The 27,394-nt window shown below is 41.8% G+C and overlaps 1 protein-coding gene across 1 annotated transcript; it reads left to right on the forward strand.

Moving 5' to 3' along the window:
- The first annotated feature begins 10,475 nt into the window (after positions 1–10,475).
- LOC101972354 (SEC14-like protein 6) lies at positions 10,476–26,133 on the forward strand. Its single transcript, XM_005341873.3, has 12 exons — positions 10,476–10,529; positions 12,334–12,409; positions 18,599–18,642; positions 20,176–20,235; positions 20,314–20,502; positions 21,021–21,116; positions 22,868–22,928; positions 23,050–23,133; positions 24,812–24,918; positions 25,006–25,145; positions 25,238–25,407; positions 25,649–26,133. The coding sequence occupies exons 1-12, from the start codon at positions 10,476–10,478 to the stop codon at positions 25,759–25,761; spliced, it is 1,194 nt and encodes a 397-aa protein (XP_005341930.2). The 3' UTR covers positions 25,762–26,133.
- Positions 26,134–27,394: the final 1,261 nt, after the last annotated feature.

Genomic DNA, 27,394 nt, shown 5'->3' on the forward strand with positions numbered 1-27,394 from the left:
GTCTATTTAATAATAGTGTTATTAGGGGGTTGGATGGGTAAGCTTTTTGAATTCTTCATATACTCTGGATAACAATCTTCTGACAGAAGGTTAGCTAGCAAAGATTTCTCTCCCATTCTATAGGTTCTCTCTTCATGTTCATAATTGTTTCCTTTGCTGGGCAGAAGCCTTTTAATTTGGTGCTATCCCATTTATTAATTCTTGTATTATTTCCTGAACTTTAGATATACTATTGAGGAAATTGTTGCTAGGTCTTTGATCCATTTTGAGTTAACTTTTGTGTAGAGTGAGAGATGAGGATCTAATCTCATTTTTCTACATATATGTGGATAATTAGTTTTTCTAGTACTATTGGTTTAAAGGCTGTCTTTTCTCCAATATATGTTTTTGGCAGCTTTGTTAAGGATCGATTAGATGACTATCTGTGTGAGTTTCTGACTGTCTCTTATTTCATTTCTCTGGTTTTATGCCATTACCATGCAGTTTTTGTTACTATAGCTCTGTAGCATAATTGGAAATCAGATATTGTGATGCCTCCAGAGTTGCTTTTTTGACTTAGAATTGCTTCAGCTATTTTGAGTCTTTTATTCTTTCAAATGAATTTTAGGATTTTTTTCCTAGTCCTATAAAGAATGTCAGTGATATTTTTATGGAGATTACATTGAATCTATGTTTTGCATTTGGTAATATGACCATTTTAATAGTATTAATTCTGCTTATCCATGAACATGGGAGATCTTTCCATCTTTTAGTGTCTTCAATTTCTTTCCTCAGTGTTCTATAGTTTTCATTGCAGAAGTTTCTCATCTCCTTGTTTAGATTTTCTTTCTTTCTTTTTTTGGAGACTATTGTGAATGAGATTGTTTTCCTGATTTATTTCTCAGCACATTCATTATTGGTATATATGGAAGCTATTATTTTTGTATGTTGATTTTGTAACCTGCTACTTTGCTGAATTTATTAGCTCCAGCAGTCTTCTGGAGGAGCTTTTTGAATCTTCTAAATATAGGATCATATCACCTACAAACGGTGATAATTTGACTTCTTCTTATCCTGTTTTTATTCCTTTGGTTTTTTCTCTTGCCTAATTGTTCTGGCTAGAAATTCTAGTACTATATCTAATAGGAGTGGTGAGAAAGGACATCTTTGTTTTGTTCAAGAAACAAGTGGACATCTATGTTTTTTTTAAAGGAAGTGCTTTCAGTTTTCCCCCATTCACCATGATGTCATCTTTGGGTTTATAAAATATAGCCTTTATGGTGTTGAGGTAGATTCCTCCTATTCCTAGTTTCTTCAATGTTTTTATCATAATCGGTGCTGAATTTTGTCAAAGACTTTTTTCTGAATCTATTACTATGTCAGTCTTGATCCTATTTATATTTATGTGGGGAATTACATTTATTGATTTTCATATGTCAAACCATCCTTGAGATCTTGGAATGAAAACCACTTGATTATGATGTGTCTTAATATGTTTTGAATGCAATTTGCTAATTTTTTTATTTTTCCTTTTTAAAAATTGTTTACTGGTACATTATAATTATACAAAATAGAGGGATTCATTATGCCATGATTATATATGTGTGCAACATAATTTTATCAATATTATTTCCTAGTATCTTCCCTTTTCCTCTCCTCCTCTGATGCATTACTCTACTCTACTGGTCTCCCTCTATTATTGTTATTTTAATTAGTACATTACAACTATATATATATATATATAGTTGTAATATATACATATATATATGTATGTATATATATTTATATTCAGAAATCATTGTGGTATATTCATACCTAGATATAGCATAATATACATATATATATATATATATTGTATTCAGGATTCATTGTGGTATATTCATACCTAGATATAGCATAATTTGGTAGATTTGATTTGGTAATATTTCATTAAGGATTTTTGCATTTAAGTTAATCAGGGATGGTGGTCTGTAATTTTCTTTGTTTGACGTGTCCTTACCTAGTTTTGATATTAATGTCATACTGGCTTAATAGAATAAATTTGGAAGTGTTTCACTCCCTTTTTAGTGCATGGAATAATTTAAGGAATGTTGGCATTATTCTTCTTTAAAGCTCTGGTGCAACTCAGCTGAGAATCCATCTGGTCCTGGGTTTTTTTGTTTGTTTTACTGGAAAGCTTTTTATTACTCCTTCTATTGCTTGTTATTGGTCTGTTCAGGTTTTCTGTGGCCTCTTGATTCAATTTGGAAGGTCATTTGTGCCTAGAAATACATCCATTTTTTCTAGAATTTACAATTTATTGTAGTGTAAGTTTTCAAAATATTCTCTAACGATTCTCTGGATTTCTATGATATCTGTGGCAATTTCTCCTTTTTCACCTCTAATTTTGTTAACTTGGGTCTTCCCTCTCTCTCTGGTTAGAGTTTACCAATCTTCTTTATCTTTTTAAAGAACCAACTTTTTGTTTCATTGATCTTTTGTATTGTTTCAATTCCCGATTTCATTGATTTTGGTTATGATATTAATTATTTTCCTCCTTCTACTGGTTTGGGGATTGGTTAGTTCTCATTTTTCAAGGGCCTTGAGATGCATCATTAGGATATTAATTTGGGATCCTTTGAATTTTTTTATGTAGGCTCTGGTAGCTATAAATATTTTTCTTTTAGAACCACCTTCCTTCATGGTGTCCCAGAGGTTCTGGTATTATATCATTATTCTTGCTTGATTCTAAGAATTTTTAAATTTCTCCCCTGATTTCCTCTATCACCCATTTATCATTAAAAGTGCATTATTCAATCAAATTTATATCATTTCTGCAGTTTTTTTAGTGTTGATTTCTAATTTCATTCCATATGATCACCTAAGATCACAAGGAATTGTATTTTTTTAAATATATTTTCTAAGGGTTGCTTTATGATCTAAAATATACCCTATTTTAGAGAAGGTTCATTGAGCAGCTGAGAAGAAAGTGAATTTGGCTGTTGTTGGATAAAATATTTTACACATATCTGTTAGGTACAGTTTATTTATAATATTTTTATGTTTGATGAGTTTTTGCTAAGTTTATGTCTGAATGAACTATTAGTGCAGAGGTGTGTTGAAATTACTCAATATTGTACTAGAGTCTGAATTGAGTAGTGTCTGTTTTTGTAATTAAATGCACCAACTCTTGGGACATAAGTATTTACTATCATGTCTTCTTGTTGGATTGTTCCCTTTACCAATATGAAGTGACCTTCTTAGTCTCTTTTAATTAATTTTGGCTTGAAGTCTGCTTTGTTGGATAAGAGAGTAGATACTCTCACTTGTTTGAGGGCTTCATTTGCATGGTATATTAATTAGCATCCTTTCACTTTCAGCCTGTGGCTGTCTTTACCTGTAAGATGAGTCTCTAACAAACATATAGTTGGGTATTAGTTTTTAATACATCCTGCCAATTGGAGAGTTTTAACCATTTACATTTAGGTTTATTATAGAGAAATGTTTATTAATTCCTGGATTTTTAAAAAATATTTTTTAGGTGTTTTATTCTTTTTTTTTTTTTAAGATTTGTCCTTTCTTTTATGTTGTAGATGGACAGAATACCTTTATTTTATTCATTTATTTTTATGTGGTGCTGAGGATCAAACCCAGTGTTTCACACATACTAGGCAAGCACTCTACCACTGAGCTACAACCCCAGCCCCATTTCATTTTATTTCTAATGTTTGATTTGGTACTGTTTCTTATTTACTTGTCTACTCTCTCAAATGAGATCTGTCCATTTGAGAGCTCTGGAGTTTGTTTTTTGTTTCTTCTGTGCGTAGCAATTCTTTTAGCATCAGTGCCAGTTTAGTAGTCATGAATTCTTTTAGTTTCTACTTATCTTGGAAGGTTTTATTTTTTCATGAATTCTGAAGAATAGCTTTGCTAGAAATAGCAATCTTGGTTGACAGTTATTTTTTCCAGGGATTAGAATACATCATTCAAAGCCCTCCTGGTCTTTAGAGTTTGTATTGAGAAATCAGATGTAATTCTAAATGGTTTGCCTCTAAATGTGACCTGTCCTTTTTCCTTTGAAGCTTTGAAAACTCTATCCTTATTCTTTATGTTAGACAATTTAATTATAAAGTGTGTGGAGAGGTGTTTTTTTTTAATATTGTCTGTTTTGGAATTCTGAGTGCATCCTATATCTGGATGTTCATCTCATTCCCAAGACTTAGAAATTTTTCTGTTATTATTTCCCTGAAGAGATTACCCATGTCATTAGCTTGCATCTCTCAACCCTCTTCAATTCAAATTATTCTTAATGTTGTCCCAGAGTCCTTGTATATTCTGCTCATGGTTATTTATTTTCTTTTCTTTAATACTGTCTGAATGTTCAAGCTGGCCACTTTGTTTTCCAGCTCTGAGATTCTGTCATCTGCATGGTGTACTCTCTTAGGGAGACTTTCAACTGAACATTTTGATTTATTTTGCCTTTTACTTCCAAGATTTCTGTTTGGTTATTTTTCATTATCTCTATTTCCTTATTGACTTTATCACTCATATCCTGTAATAACTTCCTTAATTCACTTAGATATTTTTATGTGTTCTCTTGGAATTCATTGATCATTTTTATAATCATTCTTTTGAGTTCTTTATCTGGCATTTCATACACTTCAATATCTTTGGAGTCAGTTGTTGGTGAATTATGAACTTTAGGAGGTGCCGTGTTATCTTGTTTTTTTATATTTTTTGTATGCCTATATTTGGTTTTGTGCATCTGTTAGGATGGATTTCTATTCTCTTATATATTGACCTTTTTAGGATACAGCCTTCTCTTAACAAAGTGTTCTGGGATATCAGGTTGTTGTGAGATTTTCAATATATTTACAAGTGAGTTTTATAATATAATTTCCCTGCTAGTTATTTGGTAATGATTAGAGTATTTTGAAACAGTGTATATCCTTATATCAGAGCTTAAGGATCCCACTTTCCCTGTAAGTCTCACAAGAGTGGGGTCCTTCTTGTAGATCTGGAAACTGTGTTATATATAGCAGGGTATATGGGGTGTACCCTCTGTGATTGCTCTTCTTCATTTCACACCTCTATATATTCTAAAGTGTATGGATGTGATCTAGATTGAGATCCCTTACAGGTGTAGTGTCCAGTCTTTTTATTAATTCTGCTTTGCTGTTGGAGGGATGTCCATAAATGGGACTTAAAGTCCCCCTGCCCATTGTATTAAAAAATCATTGAAGTTTGAGCATAGCTAGTATGAGCATGGAGTAAGGTGCATTTTCTCTTGACCGGGTTTAGTTCAGTAGCAGAAGCTCTTCCTTGTGGACTTACACTTCCACTATTGCAGTAGATTCACAGCACCTCCTGGACAAGGGGGAAACAAATGACAGGAATATCAACAGTGAACAATACACAGCATTAAAATAAATACTGGGGGCCTACTATTACAACATGAATTACCACAAAAACAGGAATGGTAGGGTCTGGGGTTGTGGCTCAGTGGTAAAGCACTTGCCTAGCATGTGTGAGGCACTGGGTTCTATTCTCAGCACTGCATATTGATAAGCTCATTAAATAAAGGTCCATCAACATCTAAACACACACACAGAGGAATGGTGGGGTTAGCAGTTGCCAATACCAACAACAAGGAATAGCTATGAACTAGATCTGGTAATAAACAGTAAGTATCAACTGTACAATCCACAGTACTAATGACAACAACATGAAGGGTGGGTTCGGGAATTATATAAACCAAATAGTTTTAAAATATGGTAAAAATGCTGTTCATAAAGAGAAAAGAAAATCTGATAGAAAGGTAAAAGAAAGTTTAGAATGTTCAAAATGTGAACAGAGAGAACTCAGAAGAGATGTAGCTAGTGATGGCTGTAAAGAAGGAGGAGAAAAAATAAATAAAAGAATCAAAATAAATAAAGAGAACAATAAAATTTGGCTGTTAGAGGAAGGAAAAAAGGAGAGAAAAAGAAACAAAACCAAAACAAAATAAAAATGAACAAAACTCCCTCACTCTCAAAAGACAAAGAAAAATAACAAACATTAAAAAATGATAAAAATGAAAAAAGAAACAAAAATGTACATGCATATATGTCAATGAACCAGTCAGCTTAGTAAGAACATCACCACCCCCAAAAAAAGAGAGAAAGAAAGAAAAGAAGGAAATAAAAATCTTAATTAAAAATGAAAGAATTGTCTCCACTGAGGTAGTCAAAACTGTCAACAAAGGTGGATATTCACTGCCTATGCCAGACTTCCCTTTTTTTGGGGGGGGGGGTGGGCAGGGTAAGCATGCTTTCGGGAGAGCAAGAGATGGGGCTTGTTAAACCCTTCCTCTTTTTGTGTTGCTCACCAAGCTACCAACTGGACTGGCCTAGAATTGAAACTGGTTGAAATAGCTCTCAGCTTCCCTTCTCACCAGTACGAGGTAGAACAGAATGAGAAATATTTTCTAAGAGTTTTGTCAGTACAGATCAGATTGATGAACTCTCAGGATGGGGTTGCTGCAGAGTTCTAAATGGGAAGTTCCAATGGCTGAGGTTTAGCTCCAGTCAGGACTTTGGGACTTTACTGGGTGGTATCTGCTCTGGAAAGATTAGATCAACACACCCCTAGTGCTGGGCAAACACTGGTCTCTGCTTGAAGGCTAGATTTAGCTATCTCCTAAGAATTTTACTCATAGGTTGAGGGAGCCAACTCTCCACAGGTCTCGCACATTCCACTGCCCATGAAGGTAGCCTTCCCAAGCTCAGTCCCCAAGTATAATCCCTGTGTAATCACACCTGCCTGTTCAGTTTCCTGCCTCTCTTCAGCTGTTCATGTGAGGCACCAGACTCAAAGGGAAAGTCAGTTGCACTCTCCTTCATGTCTCTGACTTGAACCCACCTGGGTACAGTCATCTTCTGTGTTTGTTTCAATCATGTTCTGCTAGGTACACCCTAGGCCACACAGTAGGTGATTGCTGGGATAGGATGATAATATTTGCTATGATCTCTTGGGCTCCTGGGGCAACAAGCTGCATCTGGCCTCCTCAAGATGGTTCCCTCTCAGCTATTTCCTTGTCAGTAGAGGAACACAGAGCACTTTCAAACACCAGCTTGCTCTGTAGCCTCTTGTTCAGCTAAGTTCAGACCCTTTTTTTCTGTTGGGTTTTTCCATGTCAAATTTGTCCATCATGTTTCTCTCTTGTTGGTGTTGTTCCTCCCCCCTGTGGTGAACCAGCACCAATGCTGTCTTTGGCACTGGCTTGGTTCCAATGTACTCTTCTTGCCTCTTGTTCCGTGCACTCAGATTTCTGGGTCTCTAAAAATCTCTGGCTGTCCCGTTGAATTCCCTCTTTTACCCATCTCACTGAGGAGGAGTATTCTGGCTGCTTGAATCTTAGAACATAAAGTAACTGGAAATGCAGCCTTTCTCAAATTCATCATCTTGAATCTCCCCTGTTAACTCATTTATTAATATAATTAATATTTTAAGAAGTAGTCAACAGGTACTGAACAACCACTCAGTGCCCAGTTCAGTTCCTTGTGGGAACATGGGGGATTCCCTTTTCTTCCTCAAGGAAGTGAATGACTCAAGAGACTGAGCAACCAGCCCAGAGTCACAGAACCAGGCAGCCACAGAAGAGATAGGATGCAAATATAGGCTGGTCTGAGGCTAGGACTTGAGACCTGCAAATCCTTGGCATCATTCTAGTTGTCCTCCACATCCTCCAGTTGTGTCCCTCCCACAGTTGAAAAAGTACTTGTCTCCTAAGGGGCTTAAACTGCTTGTTGCCTGCTGAAGCCAGACTGCTGTTGCTGCACCTGGGTGGCAGAGAGAGCCATGGTGTCGAATTTGGTCTTGACCAGCGCTGACATTCCTGGCTGGGCCTGGGCATTGGTGGTGACCAGACTTTTACTGACCGGATATGTGAAATCAGAGTAGGTGTCATGGCTGTCTCCTCTGAGAACGTCAATGAAACCACCTACTTTTCCCTTTCTGTTATGAGTTGAACAGTATCTGGCCCCCTCAACCAAATATGTTCAATTCCTAGCTTCTGGTACCCTCTGATTGTGACCTTATTTGAAAATAGGGTCTTTGTAGATGCATTCAAATTAAGATACCGTTATTCAGTGGGCCCTCATCCAATATGTCTGCTGTCCACACGTGCCCACATGTGAAGACAAAGATACACTAGGAAAATGCCACGTGAACAGTGGAAATTGGAGTCTTGTTGCTACAAGAATGCCGAGTAATGTCAAGGACCCATGGTCATCACCAGAAGCTAGAAAGAGGCAAGGAAAGATTCTGTGCAAAGACTCAGAGAGATCATGGCCAATACCTTGATCTCAGACCTGTATTCTCTTGAGCTGTAAAAGAATAAATTTCTTTTGTTTTAAGCCAACCAGTTTGTGGTATTTTGTCACAACGGACTCAAAAAATTAATATTCCCTCCATGCTCTGTTGCTGCTCGTACCAGGTGTCTGCACTTTATCTAGATCTCTGCCTTACTTTCCTCCCCTAGGCGCCCTTACCAACCATCCTCAATCTGCAGTCCACAGCCATCCTCTGTTGCATGGTCCCCACTACCCTGGGCTGAAGCCATGCTACTTGCACCTCTGTGGCTTCACAAATGTTGTTCCCTTTTCCCTTTGCAAGCTGTCTTTTTCTATTTTCTTTTCTCATATTGGAATAAATGAAACTAGGTAATTTATAAAGGAAAAAGTTATTTAGTTCATGATTCTGGAGGCCAAAAGGCCAAAATTGAGCAGCTGCATCTGGTGAGGACCACATGCTGCATCATAACACAGAAAAGAGAAGTCAGTGGGCACAAGAAGAGGAGGCAAAACATACCTACTGTATGCCAGGCCCTGGAAACACAGCACGATGTCATGGGTGGTGGGGACAGTTGTAGAGTCATGAGTGAGCTATGCCATTTACATAGACTTATGTCTTTCCACATCTTTTTGAACTGTCAGAATTTATAGAATAACAAATACACAAGCCACTTCACTTTGGCCAGCTTTAATTCACTGAAAATACTCATGGATCATTTGGTGTTATGCCCTCGACAATCACAAGCTCTTTTATTCCATTCTAATCTTTATTACTACTATCTACAGGATGCAAGTCATACATCACACTTTACACAATTATATGTAAGTTACAGAAAGGCTAAGAAAGGTGCCTGAGGGTTTCAAGAGGCCACACTGAAAGCAAAGGCAGAGAGCAGATACAAATGGAAAAGAATCACAGCAGGTGGTCAGATAAGATTAGGAACCAGAGAACCTGTTTAGGGTGCCAATCTATTCAGGATGGAAGAGCTGTTCTGGAAAGGTCCACATGGTAGTTGCTATAGAGTCCGGAGTTCATTGCTTTGTCAACCTCCTGGCAGAACTCACTGGATGGTCTGTTGAGATGACAGGTCAGTGTGTGCCACCTTACCACTCTCTTATGTGTTCCAGGTGAGGGGATTACATCTGGTGTGTCTGATAAGCTTACAGACATGGTTTGGGTTTGATATACCCATATATCCATCTGCTTCTAATTTAATTCAGTAAGTTCACAGGTCATCATTTTTTATCAGCACAATTAATTTATCAGCTTGTGCCTTATGATTATCCTGTGCAGTTTGAGGTTATTCTTTTCAATAAGCTCTGAATGCCCAACATCTAGTGGTTACCCATTTGTCTAGAAAAGTTGCCAAGTCATTTTGTCTTAGCACTTGTACTCAAAATGGAGGAGCTCAGGGTGAACTACTGCTTTATAAAATGAAATAACTTAGAGCTAGACACTGCTGTTCTATACAGCATGGAGTAATTGCAAGCAAGGCATAACCTGTTCTGTTCTCTGCCTGTAAATGAGTCCTCCCCACCCACTCTCTCACCCCTTATCCTTTACCCTGGTTCCCAGGTCTGGTGTGGCTCAATTCACAGTTATACACACATATGCTGGGCCTGGAAAGTCTCTTTCTCAACCTTGAAGCCACATGCCCCAAGAGCAGTTGCTCTGGACACAGATGATAAATGGAGCCTGGGATATGACCACAAGTGATTTCCATTTTGTCTGAGGTGAGAAGTGGTCTTCCTAGGCTCAAGGAGGCATCTGATGGGACTATAGGAGTAGAAAGTAAGGAATTGAGAGGCAGGGTGGAGGACAGCCTCCATGTGGGTGCCAGCCTCCATGTGGGTGCCAACCATAGTGTCAGTTTCAACATGACCACATCAATGCTGTGAGGCAAGCAACACTTACACTGTCACCATTTTACAAATGAGGTTTTGAATCCAAGCCAGTCTGAATTCAAGGGCCAGTGTCTCAGGCATCCAGCAAGGAATGAGCCCTGCCAGTCACATTCAAGGTAAGAACTATAGGTCCAATAAGAAGGAACAGGTCTTCTGGACAGAGGTATTTGTGGGTGGAGCTGCCAGCTGGGCAAAAGGCAGGCAGTCTGGATGGAACCACAGAGCCGGCCTGAACCCAGGAGCACTGAGCTGGATCCCACCCCTGATACCATAAGCAGCATGAGTGGACAAGTGGGTGACCTGAGCCCATCCCAGGAGAAGTCACTGGCTCAGGTGAGGGGGCAGAGGGAGTGGGAGAGAGTTCTACACCAGCTTCGTTTTTTTTCTTCTGCCCCACAAGGGAAAGGACCCAAGGCCCTTGAAGTTCCTCAGGGCTCTGGGTCTCTTTCCAACCCTTAAGATCTTGGCGGCCAGAAGCTACACCAGCCCCAACCAATAGAGATATACTGTGAACCCAGTATAGTTAAATTATTACCACTTCAACAAGTAGTCAGTGTAAGATTCATTATGAATTTTTGTTTTTGTTTTTACTAAGTTTTTGAAATCTTGTATTTTATTCTCATAGACCTCAACTCAGACTAGCCATGTTTTAAGAATATATGGCTACTATAGTGGGCAACACAGGTGAGGGCTGCAGGCCCTATGCGGAGAGGCTGGCATGGCAGGTTACATCCTCAGCTACAACCCAAGGGGAAGCATGAACAAAGTGCATTTTCCTCTCTATCCTGGGGAGAGTCCCTCAGAGGTTCAAGGTCTTTTCTTACATGGCTGTAGGGATCACACACTTCCAGGGGCACAGGAGGCCCCAATTCTGCCCTCAGAATTTCAACATTGAGAAAGTGATATTTTGCCCTAGCCGGGAATGAATCCTCTTACAAGACCACTGAAATCAGTGGAGCATGCCTGTAATCCCAGTGGCTCGGGAGGCTGAGGCAGGAGAATCACAAGTTCAAAGCCAGCCTCAGCAATTTAGTGAGACCCTAAGTAACTCAGCAAGACCCTGTCTCTAAATATAATATTAAAAAGGTCTGAGGATGTGACTCAGTGGTTAAGCACCCCTGGGTTCAATCCCCTGTACCAAAAATAAAACAACAACCAAAACAAAACAAAACAAGAAACTCATTGGGATCAAGAATAGATCAAAGAAATGCTCATCTTGGCTGAGCATTTAAGCCTCAGTTTCCTCACTTAGGGAATAGATACAAAAGCAGTTCATGTCAGGATTAGTTTAGCTTAGAGCTAAACACTCCTTCATGATACTGAAGACAAAAGTTATCAGCTCATTTCAGGTGGGAGACCTGGAGGAGGTTCAGTTTCTCTTTGAAGGTCAAAGAGATAGATACTCAGAAATAGAGAAAGTGACTCAGGCAAGGCCACACTGGGGAAGCTGGCTCTTTCCGGTGCTCTTTCACCTTCCAGATTCATTAGTATTAAAGGCTGACTTTAGCCATAGTGCAGCCAGAAACATCCATCCAAGAGCAGCAGCACCTCAGCCCTCAGATCCTGTCTGGTGGATGCAGGGCCAGCTGAACTGCCCTGAGCAACTCCTGGGGACCGTCTGAGAAGAACTCTCTCCCAGGATGTGCCAAGTCATTCCTTCCTTGGGCCTAGATGATGGGCTCTAACCCAAATTCATCATTAGCCTGCTGGCTCTGCCACTCACTGGCCAGGTGACATTGGGCAAACTGCTCAATCTCTATAATTCATACTTCTTGCAGCTACTGTGCCACCTGATCTGGCCTGGAAGCTCCTTGATGATAAAGATCAGGTCCCTGAAACAGGCTGTTCCCTATCCCCACATCCCTGAAGGAAAAGTCAGGCTCATGGATCCTTTCCACCTTTAATCCTCTCTGAGGGTTTGAGCAGCTAGTTGATGATTATCCCACTTTCCATAGAGAGAAAAAGAATTGCCACAGCTTAACCCAGGTCCTGGCTCTCCCAGCCTTGGTGTGTCATCTTCACTCAGGGGCCAGCAAACCCAACAGGCCTGCGGGTGGCTCACCAGCCCCCTGAAGGCTTCGGGGGCACCGTGGAAACTCTTTGATCCCAGTCTTCTCCCCGATCTGTCTGTCCACAGTTTCGGGTCAATGTCCAGGATGTGCTATCTGCCTTGCCCAATGCTGATGACTCCTTCCTCCTGCGCTGGCTCCGAGGTGAGGATAGAGGATGCAGTGAGATGGGAGTCAGGGGCATGCGAAAGGTATCTGTTGCTGTGTAACAAATTACAGTCATCTTTCTGTTTCCACAAGATTGGTTCCAGGACCTCCTGAAGATATCAAAACCCATGGGTATTTAAGTTTTTCACATAAAATGGCATAGTATTTGCATATAGCCTACTCACCTCTTCCTATATACTTTACATCATTTGTAGATGACTTATGTTACCTAATAAAATGCAAATGCTATGTGAATGTTTTATTATACTTAATTATTTAGGGAATAATGACAAGGGAAAAAGTTTATACATGCTCCATGTAGACACAATTTATTTATTTTTTCTTCTGTAGCTATTTATTGAATGGATGTAGATAGAACCCAAGGCTAGAGTGAGCTGCTGTACTCCAAAACAGAGCTGTTTTAAACAGCTAGGAACATTTATTATCTCCCAGTTTCTGTGGCCAGGATTTATGGGGAGGCTTAGCTGGGAGGTTCTGGTATAGTCTGTCATGATGTTGCAGACAAAATGTTGCTCAAGGATGCTGTCAAGTGAGGGTTTCATGGGGCTGGATGATCTGCTTCCAAGATGTCTTACATGTCTGGCTAGTCAGTGCTGGCTGTTGGCAGGAGGCCTCAGTTCCTCCTCACAGGAGCCTTTCCAGAAGACAGCTTGAGTATCTGTAGAACAGAGCTGCTGGCTTTCCCACAGTGAATGATTCGAGAGAATGAGGGAAAACATGTCTTTGTCTTTATGATAACACCATTATGATCATATTCCATAATTTATTCAGTATCCTATTGTCTATGCAGCTCAGCACTGCTCATTGTGGGAGGGATCTAAACAGACATGAATACCAGGAGGTGAGGACCACTAACAGCCATCTTGGAGGTGGCTCCCTCAAGGAATAGTGGTATTTAACTGCCATATTCATAGCACTAATTCTGTACTAGGAACTGGATAAAGCAATTTTAATTTATTTTTTTCCTCCTTTATTTCCTCTTTCTTCTTCTTCCACAGAAGCCCAATGAGGTAGAGATTATTATTAGCCTCATTTTTTTTTTGATTGGAGGAAACTGTAGTTCAGAGCAATTAAGCTATTTGACGAATTTCACCATGCTTGCAAGTGGCAAATCCAGGTCAGTCTGATTTTAGAGGCTGTCATGTTCACAGCCTAGTTGTGCCGGGAAAGGGTGATAGGTTGGTGAGATACCAAAGAAAATGCCCAGAGATGGTATGAGGCATAAGGCTTTACTGAGAAATACTTATGAGGAAGGTCCAGGGGTTGCAGGCTGAACACATAACACCTCCATACCTCAAGGTGCTTTGCCAAGCAGTGCCTCCTCTCCCTCATTGCATTTTGTCCAGTGGTGGCCTGCTGGATGAGTGACATGTTTCCTTTTCACAGTGCCCTCAGTTTCACACCAGTCTCTGCTGAGAGGACAATTTTATATGTTAGGCAACAGAGACAGTTTGTTTATATGACCAGTATCCCAAGGACCAACTGTACTGGTGTACATGTAAAAAGGACTTTTCTATAGATAACATTAGCTTGCCCTTTCCCCCAGTGTATATGGGAGAAAGACAGTATCCTTCAAGATAATATGTATCTGGATATTCTGGTCCAAGCTTACTCTCATTGTTCTCTTAACTTGGCTAAGTTTTGGAGAACAGAAAGGGGACATTCAGGGATAAAGGATATGGGTGTGGTTTCTTTCTTTTTTTTTTTTTACGGTTACTCTTTTCTTTAAAGGTAATATAGATGTCAATCACTTAATATCTTTTCAGAGAGTGAGTCTGGGGAAGAATTTGCATTTGAGATAAATGTTGGAATCCCAGAATCCAAACGCACAGACAGGAGATCCTTTTATTCTGTGGCTCTGAGAATGTAGCTGTAACTCCCACACAGACTCCTTGATAGAAAGTAAGGTCAGAATTGTTTTCAGGGTCTGTGAGGAAATCATTCTAAACCATGTTAATGATCATGCCTACCCCAACTATTGCAGATTACATAGGGATTCAAATCACTGAATGACAGAGAAAACCTAGTAGGTGATGAACCGTCTTCATAAAATCAGTGAGGGCAACTTGCCTCTGAGCCTGGTGTATTGTTTTATAAGTCATGATACTTTAACCAACAGGATTCCCCAGCTCAAGGTCTTCACGAAGGCAGTTTTCTTTACCTAGAATTCCTTTCAAACTTGTGTTTGTCCCTTTCCTCTTACTTGAATGAAATACCAGAGATTAAGTAGTTGATAAAGAAATGAGGCTTATTTATCTCACAGTTTGAAACTGAAAGTCCCAAATCAGGTGGCCCTATCAATTTGATCTCTGGTGAGGAACCTCTTGAATGAGTCATGTCACAGTGGGTGGCACTATGGTGGGAATATATGCAAAGGGAGAGATCACATGTGAGACAGGAAGCCAGAGCAAGATTCAGAGAGGATCTTGTTCTTTACAACAACCCTTTCACAAGAACTAATTGGAGTCCCATGAGAACTTAAATCCTTTCCAAGGATGATACCCCCAATAACTTCCCAGTAGGCTCTACCTCTAGAAGTTTCTACCACCTCTTAACATCATTATATAGGAGACCCAATCTTCCAACACATGAACCCTTAGGAGACAAACCACATCTAAACCACCGAAAAATGGCTACCAAATCAGAAAAGAATCCCAACTGGAGTCCCAAAGACCGGGTCTAATCACACCTGTGTCTTTTACTGGCTGCATAGGACTCGAGATAGATGGCCTCCTTTTATTGGGTCTCAGTTTTCTCATCTCTTTACAAGAAAATAGAGTCTATCTCCTACTCAGCTTTCAGGGTTGTCTTGAGGCCCAAATGAAGTCAAAATGGGGACCAGCCTAAGGCACAAGGGACCAAGTGAAATCACTTGGTTCTCATCAGCCAAGGACACTTAATAGAAATGCTGTTGAATCAGGTTGGAAGTGGAATGAGCCAAGAGGGACAAGTTGACTCTAAGAGAAAGAGAGCTGGGAACTGGCCCAGACAGCTGTTTTCCCAATAAACAGATGAGGAAACTGAGTTCCAATGGAAGGAGGCCACCTGCTCCAGGTCCTATACAGGTCTTCATGACTCCAATCAGGATTCTTTTCTGATTTGGTGGAAGTTTTGCTATGGTTTGTCCCTCAAGAGTCCATGTGTTGAAAACCTTCTCAGCCTGCAGGACCTGCTGGGACCTAACTCTCATTTGTTTATAACATCCCCAGATAGTTTTCTGATTATAAAACCAGGACATGTTTACCATGGAAAATCTGGAAGGTCTGGGAAAAGGGGCTATCCAAAATCACTCATAATCCCGCCATGGCCATGAGGTAAATTTACATGTAACATTTTTTTAAAGTACCATCAACTTAATATACTCTATATTGTTTTGTTCGATGATGATGATGATGATGATGATGATGATGATGATTTTGCATTTCTGGGGCTTCAAAACAGGAGTGTGAGCTACCACTTAGTTACATTCCAAGCTTTTTTGTTAGGCGGGTTATTGAACCCAGGGACACTTAACCACTGAGCCACATACCCAGCCCTTTTTATTTTTCATTTCTTTAAATATTTATTTTTTTGTTGTAGTTAGACACAATACCTTATTTATTTATTTTTATGTGGTGCTGAGGATAGAACCCAGGGCCTCACATGTTCTAGGTGAGTGCTCTACCGCTAAGCCACAACCCTAGCCCCCCAGCCCTTTTTATATTTTATTTTGAGATAGCATCTCACAAAGTTGCTTAGGTCCTTGCTAAGTTGCTGAGGCTGGCTTTGAACTCAAGATCCTCCTGCCTCAGCCTCCCAAGCCACTGAGATTACAGGCATGGGCTACCATTCCTGGCATCCCAAGCCCTTTTTATTTTTATTTGTTGTATTTTTGGTACCAGGGTTTGAATTCAGGGGCACTTAACCACTGTGCCACATCCCAGCATGTTTTTGTGTTTTATTTAGAGACAGGGTCTCTCTGAGTCACTTAGTGCCTGCTAAATTTCTGAGGCTGGCTTCAAACTCGCTATCTTCGTGTCTCAGCCTTCTGAGCCACTGGGCTTACCATGTGTGCGCCATGCCTAACTTAGTTTTTATTTTGAGACAGGGTCTCATTAAGTTGTCCAGACTGGTCTCAAACTTTCGATCCTCCTGCCTCAGCCTCCTGAGTCATAGGGATTACAGGTGTGCATCACCACACCAGCTGTTCACCTATTATTTTGAGAACATTACCCCAGGTCACTGAAATTTTTCTTCTTCCTCAGTGTTGTTGTATGATTGCAGAATGTTCTGAAAAGTGACTCTATATGGTTGATTTAAAAGACCCCCACTCGGCAGCCCTTGTTTCTCAGCAAGACAAAGTTGGCCTCATCTGCTCCATGGACCAGTTGAATTACATATTTAAATATTGAAGAGTGACTAGTTGCTACAGTCTTGATTCAGAATGTCCCCCAAAGACCCATGTGTTAAAGGGTTAGTCCTCAGCTTGGTGCTACTGGCAGGTAGTGGAAACCCTAAGAGGTGGGGCCTTGTGGGAGGTCTTCTGGTCCTTGGGCATATGGCCCACTCCTTTTCTCTTTTGCTTCCTGGCCATTAGAAGAGCAGTTTTGCTTCTCTACCTGCTTCTGCCTGATGTGCTGCCCTCCTACCAAAGGCCTAAAAACAATAAGTCTGCATTATGACGGAGGGTAACCTCAAAGACTGTGAGCCAAAATAAACGTTTTCTCTTTATAAGTTGATTATCTCAGGGACTTGTTATAGTAATAGAAAGCTGAGTCACACCGACTGTGAAAAGCACTATTGTTTTATTTTTTAAAATTTAAATTACAGTAGAACTTTCTGAACATAGTCACATCATAAAAATCTATATATGAATTCATCTTATCGTTTCTAATAGTCATATAGTATTTTACAGTATAGAGGGACCCTCCATTTATTTAACCAGTTCCCTAGAGCTGGACATTCAGGTTGTTTCCATTTTTTTTTTAAATTACAAATACTTCAAAAGGGATAACATTGTCCTGTTCCCTTCTGCACATATATGCAAATGCTTTTGTCAGGTGGATCCTAAAAAGTAGGGCTGTTGGGTAATGGACAGCCTTAATTGAGAGGTAAGGAAACTGCACCTCAAGAGAGAAAAGATTGTCCTGAAGTCATACTGCAGGTTGGTGACAATATTGGAAAATAAGTTTTGATTTGTACTTTTTTATGTATTTTAAGTTATTCACAATTTAAACCAATGGTTCTCAAAATATGCTCCAGGAAACCCAAGTGTTCCAAGATCTTTCTGGATCATTAGTTCCTAATGTCTTAACTATTTTTTTAATTTTTTTTTTAGTTGTAGATGGACATGATACCTTATATTTATTTATTTATTAAATTTTTATGTGGTGCTGGGGATTGAACCCAGTGCCTCACGCATGCTAGGCAAGCGCTCTACCACTGAGCCACAACCCCCACCCTTAACTATTTTCTTAATGACTCTAACATTATTTGCATTTTTCATTCTTGTTTTCTTATACCAGATTTTCCAGAGGCTCTGTGATGTGTAATAACATCATTGCTTTGAATGAAAGGGAATATGTGTTTATGTATTCTTGTATTTAAAAAATTCTCAATTTTAACTTCTAATATGGTAAATATGGGCAGATATAATCCAAATGAACATAAGCTCATTGCCATCTTTGATGATTTTTAAGTACATAAAGGGTTTCTGAGACCCAAAAGTTTGTGATTTGCAGATTTAAACAATTCTCAGCCACAAGATTTGGAGGGTCTGCTTTCTCACTGACTTTTCTGGAACAACAGGAAAAGAGCCCCCAAGATCCTGGCAGTAGCAGTGGATATGGCAGGGACTTAATTTTCTGTTTCTTTTGGATACCTTCTTTTCTTACCTTCCTCCTGGCTAGTGGTTTCACTTCCCACCACTTCCAAGGCCCAGAGAGGGACATTTCCACCATCATCAGCCTAGGGAACCAAGTGGTCTGAAACAAATCTTCCTGGGACTCAGGAAGGGTACATTGGTTCTTGCTTGAGCCCCCTGTGCCTCCAGGTGTGGATACCAGGGTGCTCTGAATAAGAGGAGACAAAACTAGCCTGGAGAGTGGGGCAGGGAGGGCTGCTCTTTTCTGATGCCTAAAGCAAGCCTTAGGATTCTATAGTCATGGTCCTGTCCTCTTGTTGCAGCTCGGAGCTTTGACCTGCAAAAATCAGAGGACATGCTGCGGAAGGTGAGTACAATATCCTCCAGCTTAGCCTGGTCCTGCTTTTTATTTCAAGCCTTATTTCAAGACACAAATTCACTCTTTCATTCATTCAGCATTTTTTCAGTCCTGACAGTAAACCTGGCTCTGTGCTAGGAGAAGAGTGAGGTGACAGGAAGAGAGAGAAAAAAGAAAGCAAATGAACAAATAAACTAGACAAATAAGAGAATTCCTGAGAGTGGGAAGTACAATGAAAACAGTAAAACAGGAGAGATGGAGAGAGGGAAGGAGAGAGAAAGGAAGGAAGGAAGGAAGGAAGGAAGGAAGGAAGGAAGGAAGGAAGGAAGGAAGGAAGGAAGGAAGGAAGTTGGTCATGAATATGTCATTTGGGACATGAATGCCCCAAAGGAGGCAGGCATGTGAAGAGAAGAAGCAGAAGGCACAATCCAAGAACCTCCAGAAGTACAGGGAGGTCACATTGTAGAGAACAATGAGAGAGACAAGGCTGCATGGGTGATCCAGGCCCACCAGCCATGCCCTGCAGGCTTCCATAGAGAGTCTAGGTTTTTTTGTCTAAAAGGGACTAGAGTCCAAGGAATAGAGTTTGACTTTTTTAAAAAAATTTTTAATTGATTTTTAAAAAAATAAATGACAGCAGAATGCATTATGATTCTTATTACATATATTATAGCACAATTTTTCATATCTCTGGTTGTATATAAAGTATGTTGACACCAATTCATGTCTTCATAAATGTACTTTGGATGATGATGTCCATCACATTTCACCATCCTTGCTAACCCCCTGCCCCCTCCCTTCCCCTCCCACCTCTATGCCCTATTTAGAGTTCATCTATTCCTCCCATGCTCCCTCTCCCTACCCCACTATAAATCAGTCTCCTTTATATCAGAGAAAACATTTGGCATTTGTTTTTGGGGGGATTGGCTAACTTCACTTAGCAATATCTTCTCCAAATCCATCCATTTACCTGCAAATGCCATGATTTTGTTTTATTGCTGAGTAATATTCCATTGTGTATATATGCCACATTTTTTATCTATTCATCTACTGAAGGGCATCTAGGTTGGTTCCACAGTTTAGCTATTGTGAATTGTTCTGCTATAAACATTGATGTGGCTGTGTCCCTGTAGTATGCTGTTTTTAAGTCCTTCGAGGATAGCCCACTGAGGAGAGGATAACTGGGTCAAATGGTATTTCAATTCCCAGTTTTCCAAGGAATCTCCATACTGTTTTCCATATTGGCTGACTTTTGCTCTGCAGACTCCCAGGTTGGCCATGGGATGGGTGGAACAGATAGAGCAAATGGAGGATGCAGGGAGAGAATCAGGCCTCACCTGGCCCTTTCTGGATCTTTTCTTCCTTTTCCCTCTCAGAATGGTATCCCCTTCTGTACCCATCCCCCCCCATGTGGGTGGGGTCTGAGAATGCTCTAGTTGGCCCTTAGTTGTTGCAGGCAGAAGGACCTGGCTTGATATCTCCAGGTCTCTGCAGAAGCCTTTGGGACAAGCCAAGTCTTAAGCCCCTGTCCTGTCTCCGCAGCACATGGAGTTCCGGAAGCAACAAGATCTGGACAGCATCCTTGCATGGCAGCCTCCTGAGGTATGTCTCCCTCAAACCTGCCCCTGCTTCCCAGACCCTCAACCCAAGACCCTGAGCCCCCTTCTTGTGGTCAACCAGGTCGTCAAGATATACGGCGCTAATAGCATCTGTGGCCATGACCGTGAGGGTGGCCCCCTCTGGTACCACATCGCAGGAAGCCTGGATGTCAAGGGCCTCTTCCTCTCCGCCTCCAAACAGGATCTGCTCAGGGACAAGTTCCAGAACTGTGAGCTGCTCCTGCACCAATGTGAACTGCAGACTCAGAAGGTGTGAGCAGAAGGCTGGCCCACAGCACCCATGCACCTTCCCATATTCTGGACCCACATCCAGAATCTGCCTCCCAAAGCTCCTCGACTCCTGTGCTCCTAGTAGCACCCAGGATGGAATGAGAAGCCAAAGATCTACCCAAGGCCACAAAACACACGGCTGAGCTAGAACTCATTCCTCTCCTGACTGTCCCCAGGGTTGTGCTCAGCCTCTGGGCTAACCTGCCCTCTGCAGCCTCATTTGAAGAGGGAGATATCTCATTGCCCCTATACAGAGAAGGGAACTGAGACACAGTGATTTGCCTTATAGTGGACGGATGAAGAAGGCAGGCCTTGGGCCATTCTGGTTCTGGCCTTGCTTAGAATAGCCCCTTCTCTGCACCTTTCTCCACATGAAACCTCCAAGCCAGGAAAAACCAAGACAAACCAATGCCCTAGGATTAAGCCTAGCCCTGTCTCGGCTGGGACATGGGGGACACTGACTCTCACAGACACTCATCTCCTGATATTATCTTGCAGTTGGGAAAGAAGGTGGAGAAAATCACAGCCATTGTTGATTTGGAGGGGCTGAGCCTGCGGCATTTGTGGAAGCCAGGAGTGGAGTTTGCTCAGGAGGTGAGGTGATCCCTTCCCTCCTCCCCAGCAGGGTTCCAGGTGGCCTAAATACAGGGCCTTTCCCTCTCCAATTGTTGATGTGAGTGGTCCTCCTGCCTCCCATTGCCAGGTAAGTATCCACCCAAGCATTGGCAGCAATGTGTCAAACCCACAGTCCTGCATTGAGACTTGGCACCCCAAAGTCACCATCTGGTACCCAACAGGTCACAATGAAGTCTATCCCAGACCTACCAGGGGACCTGTGGATGCCTTTCCCTTTTCATACTCCCATCTCATTCCCAGATACCCACTGATCTTCCTCTCCCCAGGAGCTGCCCACCCCCCCAGCTTCAAGCCTCTGACATTCTTTGTTGCTTCTTTCCCAGGAGTTAGTAGGTGCTAGGGGCTCTGAGGAGGGAAGGAAAAGTGAGTAGAGGCCTGGGCCACAGAAGCAGAAGTTTTACCTTTCCTTTCTTTTTGTTTCACTCAGGATAGCGAAGAACCTAAATTAAACTTTTTTTTTTTTTTGTAATGGCTTGATTAGTATTCTTATTATCTGTTTTAAAAAAAGGCCACAAAAACATGGTATGAAATGAAATCCAGCTGAACAAAAAAGGGATGTTCCTCCACTTAAAACGATTCTACTTCATGATCATTCGGTTCTACCATGGTGCAAAAGCAATAGGCATTCATTGGAAACTGTCCTTCAAGTTTTGAGTTTGGATCTTTTCCTGGGCTGGTGATATGGGATATGGTGATGCTGAGCTGTGTGAGCCACAGTTCCCAGTCAGTCCTGCGATCACAAGGGGAAACAACTCACGATCTGTGCTGCTAAGCCAGGGTGTCCTGCAGCTTAGGTGGATTCAATGCATTTTCCATTTAGGATATATTCAGCTTACATAGGGTTTATCTAGATGCAACCCCATTGTAAAGTCAAGAAGCTTCTGTAGATGAAACATCCAGAATAGTCTAAGCTGTAGAGACAGAAAGTCTACTCATGATTGCCTTGGGCAGAGAGAAGGAGAATGGGGAGTTACTGTTCATGGGTACAAGATTTCCTTTGGGTCAGTTAAAAATGTTCTGGAGCTAGATGGCAGTGATGGTTGCACACCCTTGTGACTAAAAGCTGCTGAATTTTACACTTGGATAGGGTAAGATGTATGATATCAAAATAACTTAATTTTTAAAAATATGCCTTGCAATTTTGAATATTATACAGCAAGTCTGTCTCAGTCCTGAAGTTGAACTATTGTCTGAGTCATAGGGGAGGGAGCCTTCTAGAGTCTTGAATGGGAATTTTCTTGTCTGCAGTGAGTGGAGACCTATCTATTAAGAATATATAACAATGAGATTGGGTGCACACTTATAATCCCAGCAGCTTGGGAGGTGGAGGCAGGAGGATCACAAGTTCAAAGCCAGCCTCAGCAATTTAGCAAGGCTTGCTAAGCAACTCAGTGAGACCCTGTCTCTAATAAAATACAAAATAGGGCTGGGGATGTGGCTCAGTGGTCAAGTGCCCCTGAGGTCAATCCCTGGTACCTGAAAAAAAATTAAAAAATATATATATATATATATAATCAATGGCATCAAGGAGATGACTGGGACCAGGACTCAACTGGGAAGTGCGGCTCTACTATGTGTCTGAGCATCTGTGTGCATGTCTTGGATGGCTGGCCGTAAAGGACAACCAAGGGTGTGCCCTCTGGAGCCTTGAGGGTGGGACAGACATAGGGGATAGTATTTATACACATTTCACTTCTTTGACTCCACAGTTTCTCTCTGCACTCGAGGCAAATTACCCTGAGATTTTGAAGCATATAATTATTGTGAGACGTAAGTGAATCAACCCATTTGGGGATTGGGGGATGTGGAGGTGATGGGTAGGCACCTGAGACCCCAGGAGAGCCAGTTCCCCCAGCTGACTGCCCAAGGGAGAGCTCTGTGCCTGTTTCAGCCCCCAGCCTGTTTGCCGTGGCCTTCAACCTGATTAAGTCCTACATGAGTAAGGAGACAAGCAGGAAGGTGGTGATTCTGGGAGGTGAGTGAGTCGTCTGGGGCCTCCTCTGCAGCCTGGAGCCTGAGCTAAGTTCTGCCCCTCAGCAGACCTGATGGTACCTGCATCTGAGGGCACCAGTCTCTGGGACCCACAGCTTCGTGGCAACTGCTCTGGTAACGTGCATACTAGCAAGAGGGCAAAGGGACCAGGAGGGTCTGCGAGAGTCATCTCCAGAGGCAGGATGGAGGGGGGCCCTGATTTCAGGTTGGGAGGTTTGGATTTAAAGGTTGACTTTGCAACTTACTAGCTGAAGAGAGATGTATCACTTGCTGTGCTTGTCTCAGTTTTCTCATCCATCCATAAAGTGAGGAGAATGAGACCCAGGTTTTTCCAAGTTATACAACTCATTCTATTTAGAAATATGGAAAATTCAGAAATGGATAAGGAAGGAGGGAAAATCTTGTCACTGAAGGAACTACTGGTAACATCTACTGTCTATTTCAAAGGAATATACTTCCAAAAATTAAAATGTGCTTCCCACCTATTACCATTTTGTTATCACTTATCATGTGATAAACATTTTTCCATTTTAGCAAAATTATGTTTAGGTTGTATTATTTTTACCATTAGTGAATATCTTTATAGATTTTTGTACACATCCACATTTTTTTCCATTGTATAAAAACAAGAGGTATTTTTTTCTTCCTTCAAAGAAAAACACTTATTAGGACCTATGGTACCTTTAACAATGCTGTGCTCCATGCATAATGCATAATTTAACTTCACCAACTATGTATGAATGTGCTCATTTCTCTACACTCTTGTCAAAATTGTGCATTGATAATTTAAAAGACTCTGGCCATAATTATTATTTTTTACATTGGATTTCTTTTATGACTTGTGATTTTGGACTTTTTCAAATTGGTTATTTGAATTTCTTATTTTTTGCCTCCTGTGGTCTCATACCCCTTTTCTAGAGAAGTATTTTCTTATTTATTTATAAGTGCTCTTTACATATTAAGTACATTGACTAATCCTGGCATATTTGTGGCACACATTTTCCCCAGTTCATATTTGTCCTATTATCTGATTTTTAACTTAGTGCTATGCTTTCATGTCAAATTTGGGGGATTTTCCCCTTAGATTATTTCATCAGTTTTACGCTTCAGCAGTCCATTTCTGTACTATGGCATGTTAGGTATTCACTTCTGCTTTCTTTTACTTTATTCCTGCAATGCCTTTGTTCCTTTGGGGTAAACAAACTTGATAGGAATTGTTACAAGCTTGGCCTGTAGTTCTGAGGTTGCTAGAAACCTCTGGGAGCCAAGAGCAGGGAATGACTGTAAGAGATGTAGTTCGGTCTCTAAGGAATGGCAAAACCTAGGTCACAGTCTCCCTGTTCTAGACCCCAGGCTTCAGAAGTTGCTAGTCTGACTCCCTGTCAAGATGATCAATGAGCCAACATCTGGACAGGCCAGGCCTAGAGGGGCAGTGAGAATGGAGCAGGCCTGGGGCAGGAATTAGTCACAGAAGCACATGCTGAGTTCCAAGCCTAGGCCCAGAGCTACTCAGCTTCCATCCCTGGGGACAGGATTGCTCCTGGGAATGGAGACCAGAAGCACTTCAAGGAGAGGGGAACACATGGATATAGGTCAAAACTGGGCTGGGTCCCCTTTGCCATCCCTGAGCCTCTTGGAGGCCCCCTCTTGTTCCCACACAGATAACTGGAAGCAGGAGCTGTCAAAGTTCATCAGCCCCGACCAGCTGCCTGTGGAGTTTGGGGGGACTCTAACTGATCCAGATGGCAACCCCAAGTGCATAACTAAGGTATGGAGTGCCCAGAGGATGGGGACAGAGGGGAGACCACCGTGGCCTAGTGTCTACTCACCCACCCTCACCCACCCTCACCCACAGATCAACTACGGGGGTGAGGTGCCCAAGAGCTACCACCTGTGCAAGCAGGTGAGGATGCAGTATGAGCACACAGTGACGGTGGGCCGTGGCTCCTCCCAGCACGTGGAGAATGAGATCCTGTTCCCAGGCTGTGTGCTCAGGTAGGGACAGCGACCGCTCCACACCTGGGTGCAACTGGAAGAGGCTCCAGGGCCCAGGCAGGAGGTCATCAGTGGGGCTCCGTCTGTTGCAGGTGGCAATTTGCATCAGATGGTGGAGACATTGGCTTTGGGGTTTTCCTGAAGACCAAGATAGGGGAGCGGCAGAGGGCTGGGGAGATGACAGAGGTGCTGCCCAGCCAGCGCTACAATGCCCACCTGGTGCCTGAGGATGGGAGCCTCACCTGCCTCAAGACTGGTGTCTGTGAGTGTTGGCAGGAAACAGCTCCACCTGGAGGTGGGGGCGGGGGAGGAGTCTTCAAAGGTCATCCAGGTCTTCCCACCAGGTAAGGGCCCCTGGTTCTGATAGACACAGTGTGGGACTGGCTCTGGGCTCTCAGCCCTAGCAATGGTTCCCTGGCGGGGCACCCACACATGTATTTACCACCATGGAGGACAGGGTCCCAGATGGAGCATCCTGTCTGAATGTCTGTTGCTCACTGCAGATGTCTTAAGGTTCGACAACACCTACAGCCTGGTTCATTCTAAACACATCAGCTACACCGTGGAAGTGCTACTCCCAGACCAAACCTTCATGGAAAAGGTGGAGAAATTCTAGGCAAACCTTTCGGTTCCACATCCTCCTCTTTGATCTCTGAATCCTCAGTGAGTTCATGGCCTTCCCTGGTCAGACCCCTGTCCAACCTCTCCAAAAATAGGGATCCCACTCTAGCAGGTTGCAGCCTTGCCATCACAACTGGCCTGTTCCTCAGGAGCTATTGGGGTGGTGGTCTAGTGGAGGCCAGGTGGCCCAACAAAGCAACATAGATATTCTATCCTTACTCCTATCTCCTACGACCTTGAACTCTGAATCAAAAACCCCAGGCCTTTTTCTATGAACTGATACTGAGAAATGAGTTGCCATTCTAAAATAAAGTATATCAGTAGAAAATTGGAGGTATAGTGGGATGAAAAGATTGATAAATGATTTTCATTGAAAAACTAGTTTAGTTTTTCAATGAGGGGTATAGTTCAGTGGTACAGTGCTTGCCTAGCAGACACAAAGCCCTGGATTCAATCCCCAGCACTATATATATATATATATATATATATATATATATATATATATATATATATATATATGACTCAGTTCTGATAAGGGGAGATGCTATAACATGGTAGACAACATTTTCAGCCATGAGATGTAAAGAAAGGAAAAAACTCGAGCCAAGAGCATTTATTATGACCTCAATGGGGAGGAATGGGCCAGGTAGGGCAAGCAGGCTTACGATTTGCTAGTCTGAATACTTTTAGCATACTCTTGAGTACAATCCTTAATCATCTGGTACGTGGTCCTGGTCCTGGGATAATTAAGATAGATGGATAGTGGCCCAGAGAGTGAGAGCCTGGGAAAGGAGATGGTTGGAATGTGAGCTTATATCACTTGGTTTGTATTTGGAAAGCTTGCTTGTGAACATGTTGTTTAATCTCTAGGAATTGGTTAACACTTGGAGGGACAGTCCTTCCAGGGTCAACAAGGCCCCAGGTATCAATGCATCAGAATATTGAACATGGATTACATGATTAACACAGTTACCCATCAAGTGGTTGAACAATCAGCTTCTAATGCAAATCCAACCTCACAGTTTTCCCATTTAGAAAGAATTTTGGAAGTCAATTCCATCTTCCATATATATTCTCACTCCCAGTGTTACGGCCTCTGAAAAATTTTCTACCCTCTGGGTCTCCAAGCTTCTGATTGCAATTTTAGCCTAAGTCTGAAACTCAATGAGTGTGAGGTCCCACAGTGCTACTAGGATAGCATTGTCCTGCCATCAAGCCTCTTTGCCTCTGGCAGTGCCGTGCCATTAACAGAGATTCTGACCAAGCATCACTCCTGCTGCCACTGCTGTGTGCACAATGTTGCCCTAGCTTGTCCTAATGTCCAGTCATTTGTCAAAGTATTTCCCTAATTGGTCATTTTCCAGAAATTCTGGCCCCAAATGGAAATGTGGCCCTTCAGAAGGCCTTATTCTCAGTGATTCCACATTGGCTCACCATCTACCCTTACTTAACAATCTACTGCAAAATTTTGACAGCAAGTTTACTTAGTGGATTCTGAAATCTGATGCCTGGTTCCTTTATCTTCCTTGATTCTGATATGCTCATACCCACCATATTCCCCTGCACAGATGGCACCAAGGAGCAGGGCACATGCCTGGGGGCTGCAACCTAGCTGTTGAAGGGAGGGC

This window comes from Ictidomys tridecemlineatus, chromosome 2 (genome assembly GCF_052094955.1).
Source record: "Ictidomys tridecemlineatus isolate mIctTri1 chromosome 2, mIctTri1.hap1, whole genome shotgun sequence".
NCBI classification, from domain to species: domain Eukaryota; kingdom Metazoa; phylum Chordata; class Mammalia; order Rodentia; family Sciuridae; genus Ictidomys; species Ictidomys tridecemlineatus.

Coding starts and splice junctions, on each gene's coding strand:
- LOC101972354 (XM_005341873.3), top strand. CDS start 10,476: ATGAGTGGACAAGTGGGTGACCTGAGCCCATCCCAGGAGAAGTCACTG. Junction 22,929..23,049: donor GCATATAATTATTGTGAGAC/GTAAGTGAATCA, acceptor TGCCTGTTTCAG/CCCCCAGCCTGTTTGCCGTG. Junction 25,408..25,648: donor CTGCCTCAAGACTGGTGTCT/GTGAGTGTTGGC, acceptor TGCTCACTGCAG/ATGTCTTAAGGTTCGACAAC.